The 20,672-nt window shown below is 41.5% G+C and overlaps 1 protein-coding gene across 1 annotated transcript in view; it reads left to right on the top strand.

Moving 5' to 3' along the window:
• Nucleotides 1-6,631: 6,631 nt before the first annotated feature.
• The window catches only part of PLA2G10 (phospholipase A2 group X), a 37,141-nt gene continuing 23,100 nt past the window's right edge, over nucleotides 6,632-20,672 (top strand). The window contains exon 1 of the mRNA XM_040440976.1: nucleotides 6,632-6,795. Coding sequence (XP_040296910.1) covers nucleotides 6,756-6,795 — 40 coding nt within the window. The 5' untranslated portion in view covers nucleotides 6,632-6,755. The remainder of the gene's footprint in view (nucleotides 6,796-20,672) is intronic.

Genomic DNA, 20,672 nt, shown 5'->3' with positions numbered 1-20,672 from the left:
CACCAGCAATAAGGAGAAGCAGAGAAAGTGTTAGTAGGTGAGAAAAAGAGAGGGCATGAGGTATCTGTGTGTGTTTGGGAAGGAAGTGTTTTACGTTGCCAAACAGGTTTGTGCAAGCGGTCAGATGAGATATCTCTCATATCTCTTCAACAAAGATTTGTGAAACACATTATGAATTTTTAGAGCCTGAGGAAGTCCAAGACGAAAAGCTACAGGATTAATAATGGCAGTGATCTTATATGGACCAATAAACCTTGGACCCAATTTCCAAGAAGGAACCTTCAACTTAATATTTCTTGTGGACAGCCACACAAAATCACCCACACTTAGGTCCGGACCATTCATACGTTTCCTGTCAGCTACATGTTTATACTTGTTGCCCATATTCATCAAGTTATTTAGAATTTTCCGCCATATAGAAGACAATGATGACGAAAAAAGTTCCTCCTCAGGGATACCGGAAGTTGCAGGGGAAACCCATATGCCCCAAAAAACGGCGACTTACCAGTGGACTCCTGTCTACGATTGTTTATTGCAAACTCTGCCAAAGACAAAAACGAGGACCATTCCTCCTGGTTCTCAGAGACAAAACATCTTAAGTAAGTCTCCAGACTCTGATTAGTGCGCCCCGTCTGTCCGTTTGTCTGAGGAAGAAAAGCAGAAGAAAAAGACAGTTGTACCCCCAGCCGAGTACAGAACGCCTTCCAGAATATGGACACAAACTGAGTCCCACGATCCGAGAACACATCAGAGGGAATACCATGAAGTTTCACAATGTTGTCAACAAACACTTGCGCATTTGCGCAAGTGTTTTAGCATTAGGTAGGTCAGGCAACGCTATAAAGTGCACCGTTTTACTAAAACGATCAACTACCACCAGAATAACTGTCTTTCTAGACGAATTAACAAAATCCGTAGACAAGTTCGTCTGGACGGGATGGGCAACGGAAGTAAAGATCCAGAAGGTAGAGTATGTGTCACCTTAGCGCGTGCACAGATACTACAGGCCGACACATAGTCTTCAACACACTTACGCAACCCTGGCCAACAGAATCTACGAGAGATGAGGTCGGCAGTGGATCTACTCCTAGGGTGTCTCGTAAGAACCGTACAGTGATGTTCCTCAAACACCTTATGACGCAATTCTGATGTAACAAACAATTTCCCAGAGGGGCAAGACTCCGCTGCATCTTCCTGAGCCTCTAACACCTTTACCTCTAGGTCAGGGTATGGAGCGGATATCACCACCCCTTCCGACAGTATCAGACTCAGATTTTCAAAATTAAACCCAGGACGATAAGTGACAATGAAATTGAATCTAGTGAAAAATAAAGACCATCTGGCCTGCCTTGGGTTCAGTCATTTAGCCAGATTTTTGCGATCTATGAACACCGTGATCGATTGAATCGCCCCTTCCAACCAATGACGCCACTCCTCAAAAGCCAAATTAATGGCCAACAACTCTCTGTTACCCACATCGTAATTTCTCTCTGCGGCAGAGAGTTTCTTTTTAGAAAAAATGCACATGGGTGCCATTTACCAGGTGATGGGCCCTGTGATAAAACTGCTTCTATGCCCACCTCGGATGCGTCAACTTTCACAATGAAAGGTTGTGATACATCCTGCTGCACCAATATAGGGGCAGAAGAGAAGCACTCCTTAACAGCAGAAAAGGCTTGCAACGCTGAATCAGACCACACTGAGACATCCGTCCCTTTCATAGTCATGTCAGTTAATGGTTTCACCACTGTTGAATAGCTCTGAATAAATTTTCGGTAATATTTGGTAAACCCCAAAAACCGCATAAGAGTCTTCAGATTTTCGAGTCGATCCCAGTCCAATACAGCATGGACTTTCTCTGGATCCATTCGAAAACCTGAAGATGACAGCAGGTAGCCCAAGAATTGCACCTCATGTACAGCAAAAACACACTTCTCTAAATTTGCGTACAATTTATTATCTTTTAGGATCTGTAACACCTGTCTAACGTGATCCCGATGAGTCTCCACGTCTGGAGAATAAATTAGTATGTGATCCAAATACACGACAACAAACCTCCCCACCAGGTGATGAAACATTAAATGCCATTAACAAAATGCTGGAAAACCGCAGGAGCATTGGTCGACCCAAAAGGCATGACCAGGTTCTCAAAGTAACCCTCTGAAGTATTGAAAGCCGTCTTCCATTTATCCCCTTCCTTGATCCTGACCAGATTATATGCCCCCTTAACTCGAACTTGGAGAACACCTGTCACTACCAGAGCTTTGAGACGTTCTCACAGCTCTGTTTCTCCACCCCTGTGATGATGTCACTACCAGAGCTTGGAGGAGTTCTCACTGCTCTGTTTCTCCGCCCCTGGGATGAGGTCATTACTTTCTGTTTCCTTCCTTCCAGCTGTTCCTCCTATGTTTGATTTCTCTGCCTTTAAATCACCCCTCCTCCTTTTGTAGAGTGTGGATTATATTTCTCATTTGAGTTGTAGCTCTTGCTTGAGTATCTTCACTTGTATGCTATCTTTTCACTAGACCTTTGTTCTGCTGCAGCAAGTACTCCGGATATTGCCACCTGTCTTTGGATCCGTCTTCTCTGCTGCCACAGCACCTTCAGCTAAGTGTGCAGACATTGTAGTGTATCTGTTTGTTTTCTGACCGGATCCGAGGCGACCACGGTTCCCTCCATATACTGAGCAGGGCACCGGTGGCCGTGCCCCTTCCACTATTGTAGGGGTTACAGTGGTCATCAGTCTTAGGTACGCGGGCATGCCTCGTTCCACCATTAGGATCCGGGTATGTGCTTAGCAGCATAGGGAAAGCTTTGAGGGTCTGACAGGGGTCACCCTTTATCCTCCCTAGTTTGGGTCCGGTCAGTGGCTCTATTTTCTGTGTATGCTCTAGTTGCTCACTTACAGCCGTGACAACACCTTGGCATCAACAATATGGTTAAACAAATCAGGAATCAAAGAAAATCCAGACATGGCCTAAGAGTTCCGTCCCTTTTTTTAACAATGAAAATCCCTGCTGGCACTGGAGATTTGGAAGGTCTTATGTGTCCTTTAGCCAAACTCTCGGTAATATAGTCTCTCATGCCCATTCTTTCAGGTCCAGAAAGGTTTTAGAACCTAGATTTGGGAAACTTAGCTCCGGGAATAAGGTTGGTAGGACAATCATATTCCCGATGTGGAGCTAAATCCTGGCATCCACCTTCAGAAAATACATAGGCAAAATCAGATATAAAAGAGGGTAATGTTTTAGTGGTTAAAGCAGAAAGAGATGTATTCAGACAATTGTCAACGCAATAATCACCCCAATCCAGAATCTGTCTAGCTTGCCAATCGATGGTTGGATTGTGCCTGCTTAACCACGGTAAACCCAGAACCAACAGAGCAGGGAGACCCTCCAACACAAAACACAAGATTAATTATTGATGAAAGTCACCTACCCTTGATCAGATGTCATGCACCATCTGAGATAAACACTTCTGAGTTAGAGGTGCAGAATCAATAGCAAAAATTGAAATGTTTTTCTATAATGTACTTGGAGACAACCCTTGCATACAGATGAACTGAGCATCAATCAGGTTCACCCCTGCCCCACTGTCGATAAACACCTCAATCCCCACAGTCTTGGACTCTAGCGCCACCTCGGGTACAACAGGCAAAGACAAGTCAGATGGGAATTAAACATCCCCTTGTTTTTTTTGAGGCTGAATGCATAGACATACATCGATAAAAAGTCCTTTTTGTCCACAGAAAAAACACACTCCCTTCCTACGACCAGAATGCTGAAAATTGGATCCGGGAGTAGCTCCCCCTAACTGCATGGGTTCGTCCCCAGACATAAACCCAGGAGTATCTTCACCCAAAGTGTCAGAGGAAGGCGATACGTTATGTGATAGTACGTCCTGAGAGTGGGGGGCCCTAGATCTCTCTCTCAGGTGTCTATCAATGCGTACTGCAAGAGACATAGCAGCTTCCAGAGACTCAGGATTCTCATGAAAGGCCAAAGCGTCCTTCAGCCTCTCTGATAATCCCTGACAAAACTGACTACGGAGAGCCGGATCATTCCACTCAGTATCCATAGCCCATCTCCTAAACTCAGAGCAATAGATCTTAGCAGAACGATCTCCCTGATGAAGGCCACGTAGCTTGGTCTCGGCCAGGGAGATCCGATCTGGGTCATCAATTTTTCTGATACAGAGCTCCAAATCCATACAGCAGGGTTTCCCAACAAGGGTTCCCAGGAGTCCTATTTGGAGGTTCACAAGACACAATAGGGAAGGAAAACTGATTTCAGCCTGATCAGAGGTGCTATGCAAAAAATATATAAATAAATTGTGGATGTTCTAACTGTCCCTATATCAAGTTCTTTTGAGGTACGAATGTCATTAGGGGTTCCCCAGGAGAAAAAATAGTTTTCAAGGATTCCCTTGCAGTAATAAGGCTTGAAATCACTACCATAATTCTGTATGCTGGTAGTCACTTTGTATACATTGACAGGATAAAACAAAGCAATATACAGTAAGCTTAGCTCCCCCTGGAGGCTGCTGCAGGCAGACAGTACTCTATCTTTTCACTATGTGGGTTTGGAGGAACAGGAAAAACATAGCTTTACCACTAGAAAGCGATATTTTAGTAAAAAAAATATTCAGAAATATTTTGCTGTTTGTTTTTTTTTGGCAGTACCAAACCATTGAAAATTACTGTAAATACCATGGTGCCTCAACTTACAATATTAATTGATTCCGGGACAATAATTTTAAGTTGAAGACATTGTAACTTGACTCTCTAACTCTATAGAAAACCAGTAATTGGTTCAAAAGACCCAAAACATCATCCTAAAACAAGAAAAAGTGAAGTTTTAAGAAAAATAGGCAGATAATCAAGACAGATAAAGCTAGTCTTTAAGTAAAATAGGCAGGAATAGATGCCGGATGCTGCAAATTAGTTGCTATGATGAAGGCAGGAGCTTCTTCAGGGTCTTGCACAGTACAGTACATACATGTACCAGAAAAATTAAATTGAAACGCCACTCATCTGGCATCCAAAGGATCCGCTCATCCTGGCACAGACAGGGGACAGTACAGAACATTTAGTACAACAGAGGAGCTACTAGACAACCAATAAAGATGTTTTACTAGTGAAATACCGATGTTGATTGGTTGGATCTGAGCCTGAGGCCATTGCATGTTGCTTCTAGTTTGAACATTTGATTGCCCAGAAAAGACCATTGTATGCTGAACATATTGTATCCTGGGGCCATTGTTTCTTGAGGGACCACTACACTAAATATTGGGACAGATTTACTAATCCTTCAGATGGTATAAACTTAGGCAGGCGGTCGAGACCTAAAACAGATTTATTACAGCTCAGGTTGGATGAAACACTTTTGTCTAATCTATATCAACTATTGGTTGGGTTATTTTGAGACAGAATTATACATAAAAATTAGGGCACAAAACTGCATATCTTAGGCCTTGGCCCTCTCCCACGAAGCCTCTTTCCTTTTTGAGTGAGCTGCAAAAAAACTGTAGAAACCCTAGTTGCACAATTTGTGGCACTGTTCACACAAATGGTAGGCACAATCATATTAGTAAATCTGGGCAGTTGTCCTTCTGTAGCAGTCAACACAAATAACAAGGCATCCAATATAAATAAGTACTGTACCGATGTCAGTTTTCTGCTGCTGTGAGGGGAAGATGTAATTTGCTAGGTAATCCTCATTATAACAGTAAGTGTAGACTTGGGATAAGAGTATGACAACTCTATTAATCTCTTTATAGGCCAACATGGGGATGCCCACAGAAGAGCATTGCACTTATCAGTATAATGTGTGATGCAGTAATTAAGTCACTCATCCCCCTTCCTTCTCTGGTCGGAGTGATTGGTCTGACTAAGAGAGTAAAGCGAGTCTGTCTGCCATGCTAAAAGTCCAAACAAAGGAGGAAGTTGAAGAGCTAGGCCAGGAAGAAGAATACATGGAGTGACTTCAAAAAGTTTTATCCAGAAAACCATCCACCTGTTTTTTGGTAAAAATAATTATGTAGAATATTTACATACTTGTTTTTAATATGTCATAATATTTTTATGGAAGTGTCCCTTTAAAGAGTTTGGCCCATCTGGGACATTGATGGCATATGCCATCAACGTCAAATAGGTGCAGGTCCCACCTCATAACTATGGAAGCTTCAATTTTTAGCTGAGGAGCTATTTTCTGTAGTCCCATAGCAGTGAATAGAGAGCTCTCCATGCAAGTGCAGCCACCGATCAATTCACAGCTGAATGACACGAAGCTGCAATACCCTCCACCTCTGTAACTAAGTAGACAGCATGCTGTAGGCACCCATAAAAACAATGTGGAGGGTGCAGCCCCTGAACGCCAAATCCCAAAAACCGCATTAATAAAATGTTTTGCATCTTGTTCACCTAGCAAGTTGCACGACTTGTGGCATTTTGATACATTTGGTGCAACCTTTGCCTACAACAATATTGGTAAATTTCCCCTATAAATTTGTTACATACAGGACACAAAGGGAACTTTCAGCAGCCTATGTTTTAGCTTAAACCCATGAAATTCCTGGGCCACCTGCCAGGAGTGCCAACAGCCAGGACACACACAGGAAGAGACTGCGGCAGCCTGTAATAGAACGTAGAGGAAAGCGAGGAGGTATCACGGCATGTTTAAAAGAGCAACTCAGGGATAATGTTCTCATATCTATAGAGAACTTCAGAGAGACAACATCACGCCGTGGCTTCATCCATGGAATTTGAAGTGTTCCTCGTGTTTTTCCTGTGTAGCTGTGAGTATTAGTCCATGTTGGGTGTATGATTTTGGCTGTTTGAAGAAAGGACAAGTTGTTTTTTCAATCGATATGTAATAAGGCATTTTCAAATGAATCTGATTTGTACTTCACGTATTTACAGCAACATTTTCAAAAATATATAGGGTAATAAATATCTTAAGGACTGGCAATCAGTCCTGCATACCAGGGATGTGGAGTCGGTAAGCCAAAGTTCTGTCTCCACAGCCCTGCTGCAAATGTCAGGCACCATTTCTGATCATACAGTTTTATTTAGACAGGATTTCTTTTTAAAGGGGTTATGCCAAGATTGATGTAAAAATGGAAAATCAGACATTGTATAGTACATGACAATACTTTCTAACAAAGTTAGAACCAGCTCTGTACCACATATGGGTCCAGAGATCTCCACATTCACTGCTCCAATTGTTCTGCTAGATTACCTTCAGCCTGGCAGGTCAGGGGCCATGTCCTTTCTGCTGCAGCTCTCTCCCTGTATCTGTCACAGCTTCTAACAGAACATATGGCTGGTGGCAGTTGAAGATTTAAACTGAGCACGTTCGACCAGCTCTGTGAGATGGACAAAAAAATAAGGAAAACAACAAACAGCAGGTGGCGCCATACAGATACATTTTATGGAATAGCTCAAATACAATTTTTTTTATTACATGCAATTACAAAAATATTCAGATCTAGGTGCAGTTTTAAAAAATGTACAATATGCTTCATAAGGCTACTTTCACACTAGCGTTTTTGCTGGATCGAGCAGGGTTCAGCAAAAATGCTTCCATTACTAATAACACAACCATCTGCATCTGTTATGAACGGATCCGGTTGTATTATATTTAACATGGCCAAGACGGATCCGTCATGAACTCCATTGAAAGTCAATGGCGGACTGATCCGTTTTCTATTGTGTCACATTGTGTCAGAGAAAACGGATCCGTCACCATTGAATTGCATTGTGGGTCATGACGGATCTGTCTTGCTCAGCATCCCAGGATGGAAAGCAAACCGCAACATGCTGCGGTTTGCTCTCCAGTATGAAGACGGAACTGAGTGCATTTTGGTGCATTCCGTTCTGTTCAGTTACGTTTTGTCCCCATTGACAATGAATGGTGAGAAAACGGAAGCGCTAGTGTGAAAGTAGCCTAACACAACTCATTAATTCTATAGACTTAAGTAGTGCTGTAGTAAATCAGGAATATTTATAATTGGTATTGTTCAATATGGCTACAGTTCACCAGTAGAGACAAATATGCATATCATGTCCATATACCAGACTGAACATATAGAAAAGCTGCAACAAACCAATGTCATACACACTTGGGGTACTTTCACACTAGCGTTAAAGTTTTCCGGTATTAAGTTCCATCCTAGGGGCTCAATACCGGGAAAAAAAACGCTTCAGTTTTGTCCTAATGCATTCTGAATGGAAAGCATTCCGTTCAGTATGCATCAGGATGTCTTCAGTTCAGTCCCTCTACGGTATTTGGCCGGAGAAAATACTGCAGCATGCTGCGATATTTTCTCCGGCCAAAATTCCAGAACATGCATTAATGCCGGATCCGGTACCAAGTGTGACACGGGAGAGACGGATCCTGTATTTCAATGCATTTGTCAGACGGATCCGCATCCAGAAACAAATGGTATCCGTTTGCACACGGATTTCCAGATCCGGCAGGCAGTTCCGGCAACGTAACTGCCTGCCGGATTCCTCTAACGCTAGTGTGAAAGTACCCTTACCTAGCCCCACTCCAACGCTATTTCTCCCTGCAAGCTGCTGCCACTGAAACAATGAGTTTCATGCCAGGCATTGCATGCACATTGGCACATCTGCTCCTCCAGTCAGAGGGTATGGCGCCATATTTAAGACAACTTTGCCCTGGCTTCAGTGCCAGTATAAGTGTATATAGTGCATTGACTCCTGAATGACTTTGGCTTGTATGATTACTCTTTCCTTCATGCTATTCTACCACATATTTAACACTGCTACATCATTGCTACCGAACCTCGGTTCATCTGACTACTCTCCTGACTACCACAACAGAATTCCCATAATCCTTACAGAAAAATCAAACATATAGAATTTATTTCCCATATATAAACATGCACATACATATGTAGACACTCGATGGTCCTCAGCTGTACACAGCATTTATGCTTCTCTTTGTTGAATACTTTTTCGGAATCAGAGCCTAAGACCCCAAAGCAATGTGCTACAATAACATTCTAACACTTTGGCTAACACCCCAAAAAGCGCTAAATTTTCCAGCCACTAACTAATACACAGCTTTCCATGCTGCCATTGTAAAGACCTTGAGGCAGGGGCGTTGCTAGGGTCTCAAAAGATCCAGGGCCCAAGCCCCAATAAATATGGCCTAGTTCTCTGATTCTCCTCCCCCCTCCCCCACACACCGCATTTTGCTGTCTGTACTTGCTATACAGCAGCACATACCGGTCACATCCAGTGCCTCCAGGTGACGTGTCCTCCGATGTAAATCTTCTCACCATCTTCTCCATTTGGTCCGTACAACTTCTCTCAGCCATGCCTCATCTCTGCAGAGTGTGACACACAGACATCTTAGCTTCCTTACATTTCTATCATCATCCCCCAACCTGGAGTCCCCACAGTGTTATCCTGCTGCTCCCTGTGCTCCCCAATATCCCCAAATACTATCCTGAAGAAAAATTAGTGCCCCCCATAGTAATAGTGATCCTCAAAGTCCCACCAGTAGTAATTCCCTTCTAGAATGCCCTCATTAGTAATACTGCCCCCTACAGTGCCCCCAACATTGATAACGCTCCCCAAGAGTGCCCCTATTAGTAGAAGAGCCCTCCAGTATTAATAATTCCCTCACAGAGCCCCCAGTAGCAATAAGGCCCCCTATTGATCCTCCAGTGGTAATAAAGCTCTCTACAGACCCCTCAGTAGTAATAAGGCCCCCATAGTGCTCTTAGTACAAATAAGGCAGATCTATAACTCCCTCCTATAGAGCCCTCAGTAGTAATAAGAACGCCTATAATGCCCCCTGGATTTGCAGTGCCCCCTGTAGTTATATTCCTCTATCCACCATACAGTCCAATGTAAATAACATCACAACATCTCTCCTGCTCCCTCCAAAATAAATCACCCCCCTTTCTTCAGCCCCTCCAACATACAGTCCCAAGTAAATAACACTATTTCCTTCACTCCACCATAGAGTCTCATGTAAATAACATCACACCATCTCTACAGGCCCCTCCAATATACAGTCCCATGTAAATAACATCCCTCTCTATCTACAGCCCCCTCCAAAACACAGTCCCATGTAAATAACATCACCTATTCCCAGCTGCCTCCAAGATGCAATCCCATGTAAACATCACCCCCTCAACATTCAGTCCCATGTAAATAACATAATTCCCCCCACCAGCCACCTTCAAGATACAGTCCCATGTAAATAGCATCACTGCCTCCCTCAGACCCCTGTAACATTCAGTCCCATGTAAATAACATCACTCCATCACACAGCTGCCATCAACATAGTCCCATGTAAAAAAACATCACTCCCTACCCCAGCCCCTCCAACATATAGTCCCATGTATATAACTTAATCCCCTCCCACAGCCTCTTTCAACATACAGTTCCATGTAAATAAGATCACCGTGCCCCAGCCCCCTCCAACATTCAGTCCCATGTAAGTGACATCACTCCATATCACAGCCGCCATCAATATACAGTCCCATGTAAATAACATCACCCCCTCCCCAAGCCCCCTCCAACATACAGTCCCATGTAAATAACATCACCCCCTCCCCCAGCCCCCTCCAATATAAAGCCCCATGTAAATAACATCACCCCCTCCCCCAGCCCCCTCCAACACACAGTTCCATGTAAATAACATCCCTCCCTTCAGCCCTAACATACAGACCCAGTTAAATAACAACAACATCACCACAGCTTCTTCTCCTCTTCACTCCCATCCTCTTCTGTACTGGTCACATGATGGTGACATTATTGCAGGTCCTTCCCAACCACTGCCTGTTTTGCTGGTCACATGACCTGTGATGTCACCACAGGTCCTTCAGCTCTTCCAGTGCATTAGATTAAATTGTATTGCCGTCCTGAATACTGCAATACAGTTGTATCTAGCTGGCAGGCAGGACGTTCGGGGCCTGGGACAAAACATCAGGGACCCAGGCCCCGAATGTTTTAACCTAGCAATGCCCCTGCCTTCAGGTCATATATTATAGACTGGCTTTTTACACTGGTCTTTGATTTCCCCTGTGCTGCTGGAGTAGGCGCCTAATTTAAGACAGCAGTCTCTGCACCTGCAGGGAAAACTATGCCAGCCAGTGACTCTTCTTTTACCCCAATTTCCAGGTGTAAATATTAGTAAGTTTGCCTGGGACGATGTCCCAGCCGGGGCCAGGCTCCCACCACTCCACCATGCCTTTAAAAACTCACAAAAAAAGGGTCTTGCAACTTCTTTTACACAAAAATCTGGCGTAGCAATGTTAGTAAATTCCCCCGTTGTTTTATTAGTAACGTAGTAACATAGGTTGTAAGGATGAAAAAAGACATTTGTCCATCCAGTTCAGCCTGTTATCCTGCAAGTTGATCCAGAAGAATTTTCCTCATTTTAGGGGGAAAAATTCCTTCCCAACTCCAATCAGGCAATCAGAATAACTCCCTGGATCAACGACCCCTCTCTAGTAGCTATAACCTGTAATATTATTACACTCCAGAAATACATCCAGGCCCCTCTTGAACTCTATTAGTGAGTTCATCATCAATACCTCCTCAGGTAGAGTTCCATAGTCTCACTGCTCTTACAGTAAAGAATCTTCTTCTATATGTAGAAAACCTCTTTCCTCCAGACGCAGATGATATCCCCTTGTCACAGTCACAGTCCTGGGTATAAATAGATCATAAGAGAAATCTCTGTACTGGCCCCTAATGTATTCATACATACAGTATTTTTCGCCCTATAAGACGCATCGGCCCATAAGACACACCAGGGTTTTAGAGGAGGACAATAAGAAAAAAATATTTTTCATTAAATCTCAGGTCAGACCCCCAATGTTAATCAGACCTTAGCTGACAACCCCGATAATACCCCCAGTGTTAATAAGACCTCAGATCCGAGCACAAGCAATGCGCTGCTTATTTTATATTTTTTTGCCCTGTATTCACCCCATAAGACGCACTATTGGTTTCCGCCCATTTTAGGGGGGGGAAAGTGCGTCTTATGGGGCAAAAAATACAGTATTTATTATTGCCACATAAATATAATGTCCATACTTTTATCTGTTATATCCACATGTGCAATGCAGTTCCCACAGGCTGCCATCAACTGAACATTCATCAAGATAGGAGCTGCTTCATTAAACTGAACCTGTCAGGTCCCTTCTGCTGATCTCTGAGGGCAGCATAGTATAGTGACAGGAAGGCTGATTTCAGCAGTCTGTAACTCGTGAATTTATGTGTTGGTTTTTAAAGACATCTTTATTCTCTGGCCCATTAGAAAGGTACATGATGTAAAGTGTAATGAAGATAATCTTCTTACTGGTAACTGTATTTGTGAGTTCTAACCTCCCTTCTGATCCTCAGCTGTGTCATGTGACCAGCACTCTAATCTCCAACTCACACAGGACAGGAAGTTAGTTACTTCTCTGTTTATTCCTATGAGACTGACATGATGCTCCCATAGGAATACATAGAGAAACTTGCTTCCTGTGCACACCTAAGATGCTGTGTTACTTGGAAAGTCAGAATGTTGGTCACATGACACAGCAGAGTGGCAGAAGGGAGGTTATACTTCACAAATACAAACACTGGTAAGAAAATTACCTTCACTACAGATTACATCATGTACTTTCATAGCAGGGGAGACAATAACATTTTGGTGGGTGTGCTTCTTTAAGTACTTATATGTTCTACAGCAGATGGCTTAAAAACTACTACATAAATCCACATAAATGACAAACCACATAAACAGGGCTCCAGACTAAAAAAAATACCTAGTAGCCATTGGCTCCTGAACTGAAAAATTTAGGAGCCAAATAAAATTTTTAGTCGCCAAATCAAAACCGAATAAAAATTTTGGTATCGTGACAACGCTACACCGATCAGATTGGCGTAGGGTTGTTTCGATACCAAAGATTTGATTTGCTTTCGTCACCATAAAAAAGTATTGCGATACTCAATACCATGCAAAAAAAAAAAAAACGGCATTTCGCATTTTATGAAACGTTCGGCCCATAATAGAACAGTCCTATCCTATTTTTTGGGGTGACAAGGTGACTAAAAATGGCGAATGCTCACCGCATAGGAGAAATTTTAAAAAAATTTAATAGTTTGGACTTTTCGCTATGTAATATGTTTATTTATTGTTTATATATTTTATATGTAAAATTGGGAAAGGGGGGATTTAAACTTAATATTTTAAATCAGCATCTCTGCCACTACACTATCCTCGCTCAGAGAGCAACTTAAAGAGAACCTGTGGCCACAAAATGCAATACAGTCTGCAGGTAGAGTCTTTTACTGCAGGAGGAGCTGAGCAGATGGATCTATAAATTCACGTGAAAAGATTCAATACAAATGTTAATTATATACATTTAAATCTCTGCTCTTTCTAACTTCATTGTACACGAAGAGCTGTTATCAGTAATTGACAGCTATGTATACACACAGGCCCCTGTGTATAAATGGGCTCAGAAAGAGCAGAGATAAAAATTTATAAATCACAAGTTTTGTTAACTATCTTCCCATATATATATCATCTGCTCAGCTCCTCCTGCTCTTAAACAGGTTGTTTAAATGTTATACTTGTGAATGCTTAATAAAAAATAAAAAAAAGTAGAAGAAAATGAGAATCTTTCAAAGAAGGATAAGTTTAGCTGGTTTTGTCATGAGCACCTCAACAATATAACAATAGCTCTGGTGAAAGCACTGATGATACTAAAGGTGGGTTTAGATGCTCCAATGTATAGCTGATTGTCTGGAAGGAAGCTTTCCTGAGCCACAATCAGTCGGGGAACCGTGGCCGTCACAGGGACAGCAATTAACCGGCCGCACTTGGCCTTGTGAATACATTCTTACAGGTAGAAATATTACCACTCTCTGCACTCCAGAATTCTGGTTTTGAAAAGTCTCAAGTTTTTGGGCTTTTTGTGCAAAAATGTGCAACTGTTTGCATTTTTTACACCTCTCACTCCAGTTTTGAAAAAGAAAAATGGTCAAAAAGTGGATGTGGTTAGCTTTGTTAATTAGTTTTATTCCAGGTTTATCTCTAAAAGTAGTAAACTTATTCCAGTAGGGGGGAAGGGGGTTGGCATAAAAAACCGCAGTAGCATTTCTAGACAGAAATGTTTGGTTAGAGATTCACCAGATTTAACATTATGGCATAAAGTACGCCAACACAGACTCAAGCAAAAGTGACAAAAAATATTATCCTCATGATAAATATGTCTCAGTTGTATAAATTCCAGTTGCAGGTGAGATGTGCTCTCACCTGGCCTAAGAGACCAGGCAAAAATTTAAATAAAGGATCTGTTTTTTTTACTTTAAACAGCACATCTGTCCATAGTTTGTGTCCAGCTCATCCCCATGCACAGCCTGGACAACAAAGGTGCTGTATCTAGAAAAATAGCACATCCTTTTTTCAAATTCTGCCTTTAACTATTGCTTCATTTTTGTAAAATGATCTGTTGCTCTCGGACATTGATAAGTGACTCGTTACATTGTCATTGGGTCCTGTCAGTTGATCTGCTGACGTATCCTATCTGACGTATCCTATCATGTATCCTGTCCCTCTTAACCACTTAATGACCTCCGCCGTATATGCACGGCGAAAGTCCGGTCCCTAAACATGGCGCCCGCTCGCATGTGCAGCGGGGGCCATAGCCGCCGGGTTTCTGCTATTTTAAATAGCAGAGACCCGCAGCACACGTATGCGATCAGCCACTGATCGCATACATTTTACCCTTTAGATGCCGTGGTCAAATGTGACCACGGCATTTTCGCAGTCCAGAAGCGGAAGTTGAGCGCTTCCGTTCCGGTACCTATTTCAGGAATATACCAATACATGCCACTAGGTGGCAGCATTGTATTGGTATAGTGCAAATGAAGTGTTCAATAATGTCTATATAGCCATCAATGAACACAATGGGTAATCTAATGATTGGCAGTTATTGTGACACAAGGTGACTTAAAAAATATTTTTTTTTTTAAGTAAAAAAAAGTTTTTACAATTATAAAATAAAAAAAATAAAAGTTCAAACTACCCCCTTTCCTTAAAATAAAAATACCTAACCAATAAAAAAAATAAACATCATGGGCATCGCCGCATGAGAAACTGCCCATACAATTAAAATATAACAATATTAATGGCATACGGCAAATGGCGTAACAATTTACAATTTTTTGTCACTTCAATTACCCAATTTTTTTTTTATAAACGTTATCAAAAAGTCGCACACACTTCAAATTGGTATCACTGAAAAGAACAGATCGTCTCAAAAAAAATGAGCCCTCACACAGCCCCATACACATAACTACAAAAAAGTTATAGGGGTCAGACTATGGTTATAATAAAAAAAAAATTCCAGTATTAAAATGCAAGAAAAATTATACAAGTATGGTATTGTTGTAACCGTACTGACCTGGAGAATAAAGATAAGAGGTCAATTTTACTGCATAGTGTACAGTGTACAGTTTCTCAATTCTACCCCATTTGGAATTTTTTTTTCTGCTTCCTACTACATGGTATGCAAACGTAAATGATGCTATTAGAAAGTACAACTTGTCCCGCAAAAAATTAGCCCTAATAAGGCTATGTGACTGGAAAAATAAAAACGTTAGGACTATGGGAAGGCGGGGAGTGAAAAATGAAAGCTCAAAAATGGAAAATGCCCCGGTCCTTCAGGGGTTCTCCAGGAATTTAGAAGATGAAAATACTTATATTACTTCATTATAAATATATTCTCATATACCTTTCATTAGCTATAATGGCTTGTTTTGTATGGGGAGCAATCATTAGGAGAAATAAAATGGCAGCCGTCCTATTAGTGCACACAAAACCTGTCCTAATCACACAGGCGGACAAGTTACTTCACAACACTGAGCTAAAGAGCTGCTTCATCCACCTCTCTGCTTTGCTCTACTTGTCAGGGATTATGGTCCTGATTACAGATGATAAGATCTTCAGCTGAATCTGTGTAGGAATGAAGTTCATGAGGAGACATGAAGTGATGAGAGGAGATGAAGATGTGGCTAAGGAGCAGCAGCAGTTGTATGCAGTCTCTATTAGCACAGCTCCACAACACCAAAGTCTGTCCTGTCCATCCTCTCTGTACTTCATGTCTCCTCATGAACTCCATTCCTTAAGAGGTTCAGCTAAAGTTCTTATCAGCTGTACTTAGGATCATAATCCCGACGAGTAGAGCAGAGAGGAGGATGAGGCAGCTCTTTAGCTCAGTGTTGTGAAGTAACTTGTCCTGCTGTGTGATTAGGACAGGTTTTGCGTGTACTAATAGGATGGCTGCCATTTTATTTCTCTTGATGATTGCTCCCCAGACAAAACAAGCCATTATATATTTATAAAGAAGTAATATTTAGGTATTTTCATTTTCAAAATTCCCAGAGAACTCCTTTAAAGAGTGTATGTAAGCAGTATCAATCCTATTAAACCAGGCATTATGAATGCCTGGTAGAGTTGATCCTGCTAAGTAAAACGATACCTCATTTATGTCTCTCCGTTACCCCATTCCTGAGAGAAAAATAACTTTACAGTATATTAATATGTCAATTAGGCCTTCCGTGCACCGAGGAGCAGGTCTGAGGCCCTCTGAGGACCAGAGCTCTTCTGCTCTACAATTAGAGCCTCTCCACCATCCCTCTTTCTGCTAGTTTACACCTGTGATGGCTAACTTCCGGCACGCCAGCTGTGGCAAAACTATGACTCCCAAGATGCACACTTGCTTGGCTGTTCTCAGAACTCTATAGAAATGAATGGAGCATGCTGGGAGTTGTAGTTTCACCACAGCTGGAGTACTAGAGGTTAGCCATCACTGGACTATCAATGCATGCACAGTGCATCTGCCTCTGTTTTCCCAGCAGTGTAAATGACTACTGCACATGCTGATGATGTCACTCTTCACCTGAACAACACCAAATGTACCCTCTACTTGGTAGAGGATGATGTCATCGACACATGTGCAGTAGTCATCTCCGCTGCTGGGGAAGTATAGGCAGATGCGCTGTGCATGCACCAATTGTGCGAATTACAGGACAGGCATGAAATTATGGGGCCAGGTAAGGTGCCTGGCCTTGTCAATCAAGGACATGGGGGGAGAGTGGCTCTAAATGCAGAATGGAGACCTAATTTAAAGTTATTTAATTTTTTTATGAACAGCACAATCGAGGAACAGAAATGAGATGTCATTTCACTCAGGAGAATCACCCTACTAGGCATTATGTATGGTTTAATGGGTTGATCCTACTGACACATGCTCTCTACATTAGTCATGCTTATATACAGTAGTTGCTGCTTGCACTGAGCTTTGTTGCATATTTGTATTCATTTTTATCTCTCCTTTAGGATATTTTTCAGAAAATATATGTAATGTGGAAAATGTAATGTTATTGTTTAACCTCAACACAATAATGTGACCTAAGATGGCACCAATGTGGGCACACAGGGTACACATTTATTAGCACTTACACTGAATTATATACCGTTTACCGTATTAATACCGTATACTGAATTATATTAAAAAAAAACAATGCTCAGAGCTCTTTGTCTTTTAGAACATAGAAAGATGAGAGGTGCCTTCAGAGTTAAACTTCTAGCAGGTGGGATGTGGGCACTGCCAATTTAGCACATAGTTGGTTGCTGGCAGAGCGCGCAGCACATTGAGAAACCACACAGGAAAATGTGACTGGCGTGCCATTTATTTAAAAAAGGGAAGTATATGTTTATCATGGAAGCAACAACAGTCATTTCTGTCTTCCTTTTGAGTCATTTAATACCTTGATTTCCGTTGGAAGCTACACACCAGTAGAAGTTCACACAAAGGAGAAGCGGTGGTCCAAATCAAGCCCCATGAAAAGACAGAAAAGATGCCGCCACAATGTCTACTTCCTGGCCTGACTGAACTGCATGACAGACGATGTGTAGCAACACTGTATTAACAACCCAGAATTATTTGGGGTAGCTCAATTTCAAGGATTTGAAAAACTAGAATAAAGATCATATTACAGGGAAATGGGAAAAAATATTAAGGGGCTCTGCAGTAAATGTAACATGGAGGGGGTACTAAAATGGGCTCCTCATTATAGAGCTGGGTTTTTCAACTAAGACAGTCAGGATTAGTGTTTGTTTTCACCTCAATGCTCTTTCCAAGACCCTTGGTCCTATTTCCTGTCTTCATGTGCAGTATTTCATACCTACAAATGTTATGTTTTACAATGTTATGTCATGTATTATATTATGTATGCACACCAACAGATGTGGTATGGTTGGCAGGAACAGGGTTAACCTCCCCGTTACTCCCCTCTTGATAGGAATAGGCTGGTCCTGCTTCCTGCCAGGAGGGGGAGTTTTAGTTTAGACAGTGTATAGAGAGGAAGCAGAGTTAGGAGCTCCTACTTCAAGGGTCTTAGGTACCATCAAGTCATCTAATTCTAGAAAAGACTGCAAGACCACCAAGATACAGCTTTCCTAAAAGCTACAGCATGATATAGACAGCAGAGTGACCAGCAAGCCACAGCTTTACAGATCCTGCTGCAGGTGAGCTATGATGGTTTAGACACCTATCACCTAGATAACATCCAGGCTAGACCAACTCTAAAGGCAGGTTTACACTGGTCGAGGAGCAGCCGATTGTCAGTAAGGAAGCATTTATTACAGACAGTCGGCTGCTTGTTCAGTGAAGGAGACCACTACATTTATATGCAATCTCCTTTACAGTATGGGAACAAGGGCTCGATAATTCAATCACTCATCCTCATAGAGCTGCACTGTTTTTGAGAAGCAGATCGCTTTTTAGACAGCATGATCTGCTGCCCAGAAACAATAATTGGTGTGCCTGCATGAACGACTGGATCACCCGATGAACGAGCGCTTCGCTCATCCATTGAGTGATCGGCGGCACATTTAGATGGGCAGATTGTCAGGAAAGATGATAATCGAGCCATGTAAATGCACCTTAACCACTTCCCATCTGGGCCCTTTGCCCCCTTCCTGACCAGGCCAAATTTTGCAAAACTGACATATCTCACTTTATGTGGTAATAACTTTGGAACGCCTTTATTTATCCAAGTCATTCAGAGATTGTTTTCTCGTGACACATTGTACTTCATGATAGTCATAAATTTGAGTCAAAATATTTCACCTTTATTTATGAAAAAATCCCAAATTTACCCAAAAATTTGAAAAATTTGCAATTTTCTAAATTTCAATTTCTCTGCTTTTAAAACAGAAAGTGATACCTCATAAAATATTTATTATTTAACATTCCCCATATGTCTACTTTATGTTGGCATCATTTTGGAAATGTCATTTTATTTTTTTAGGACGTTAGAAGGCTTAGAAGTTTAGAAGCAATTCTTCAAATTTTTAAGAAAATTGCCAAAACCCACTTTATAAGGACCAGTTCAGGTCTGAAGTCACTTTGTGGGGCCTACATAGTGGATACCCCCATAAATGACCCCATTGTAGAAACTACACCCCTCAAGGTATTCAAAACCGATTTTACAAACTTTGTTAACCCTTTAGGCGTTCCACAAGAATTAAAGGAAAATGGAGATCAAATTTTTAAATTTCACTTTTTTGGCAGATTTTCCATTTTAATCAATTTTTTTCTTTAACACATCGATGGTTAACAGCCAAACAAAACTCAATATTTATTACCCAGATTCTGCGGTTTACAGAAACACCCCACATGTGGTCATAAACTGCTGTATGGGCACACGGCAGGGCGCAGAAGGAAAGGAACTCCACATGGTTTTTAGATGCCATGTCCCATTTGAAGCCCCCTGATGCACCCTTACAGTAGAAACTCCCAAGAAGTGACCCCATTTTAGAAACTAGGGGATAAGGTGCCAGTTTTATTAGTACTATTTTTGGGTACATATGATTTTTTGATCATTCATTATAACACTTTATGGGGCAAGGTGACCAAAAAATTGGTTGTTTTAGCACAGTTTCTATTTATTTATTTTTACAGCGTTCACCTGAGGGGTTCAGTCAAGTGACATTTTTATAGAGCAGATTGTTACGGACGTGGCGATACCTAATATGTATACTTTTTCTCATTTAATAAATTTTTACACAATAATAGCATTTTTGAAACCAAAAAATTATGTTTTAATGTGTCCATGTTCTGAGAGCTATAGTTTTTTTATTTTTTGAGAGATTTTCTTATGTAGGGGCTCATTTTTTGCGGGATGAGGTGACTGTTTTATTGGTACCATTTTGTGGGACATACGCGTTTTTGATCACTTGGTGTTGCACCTTTTGTGATGCAAGGTGACAAAAATTGCTTGTTTTGACACAGTTTTTTTTTTTTTTTTTACGGTGTTCACCCGAGGGGTTAGGTCATGTGATATTTTTATAGAGCTGGTTTTTACGGACGCGGCAATACCTAATATTTATACTTTTTTTATTTGTTTCACTTTAACACAATAATAGCATTTTTGAAACCAAAAAAATGATGTTTTAGTGTCTCCATGTTCTAAGAGCTATAGTTTTTTTATTTTTTGAGAGATTTTCTTATGTAGGGGCTCATTTTTTGCGGGATGAGGTGACGGTTTTATTGGTACCATTTTGTGGGACATACGCGTTTTTGATCACTTGGTGTTGCACCTTTTGTGATGCAAGGTGACA

Source organism: Bufo bufo, chromosome 7 (genome assembly GCF_905171765.1).
Source record: "Bufo bufo chromosome 7, aBufBuf1.1, whole genome shotgun sequence".
NCBI lineage: Eukaryota > Metazoa > Chordata > Amphibia > Anura > Bufonidae > Bufo > Bufo bufo.
This window is presented reverse-complemented; position numbering and strand designations above follow the sequence as displayed.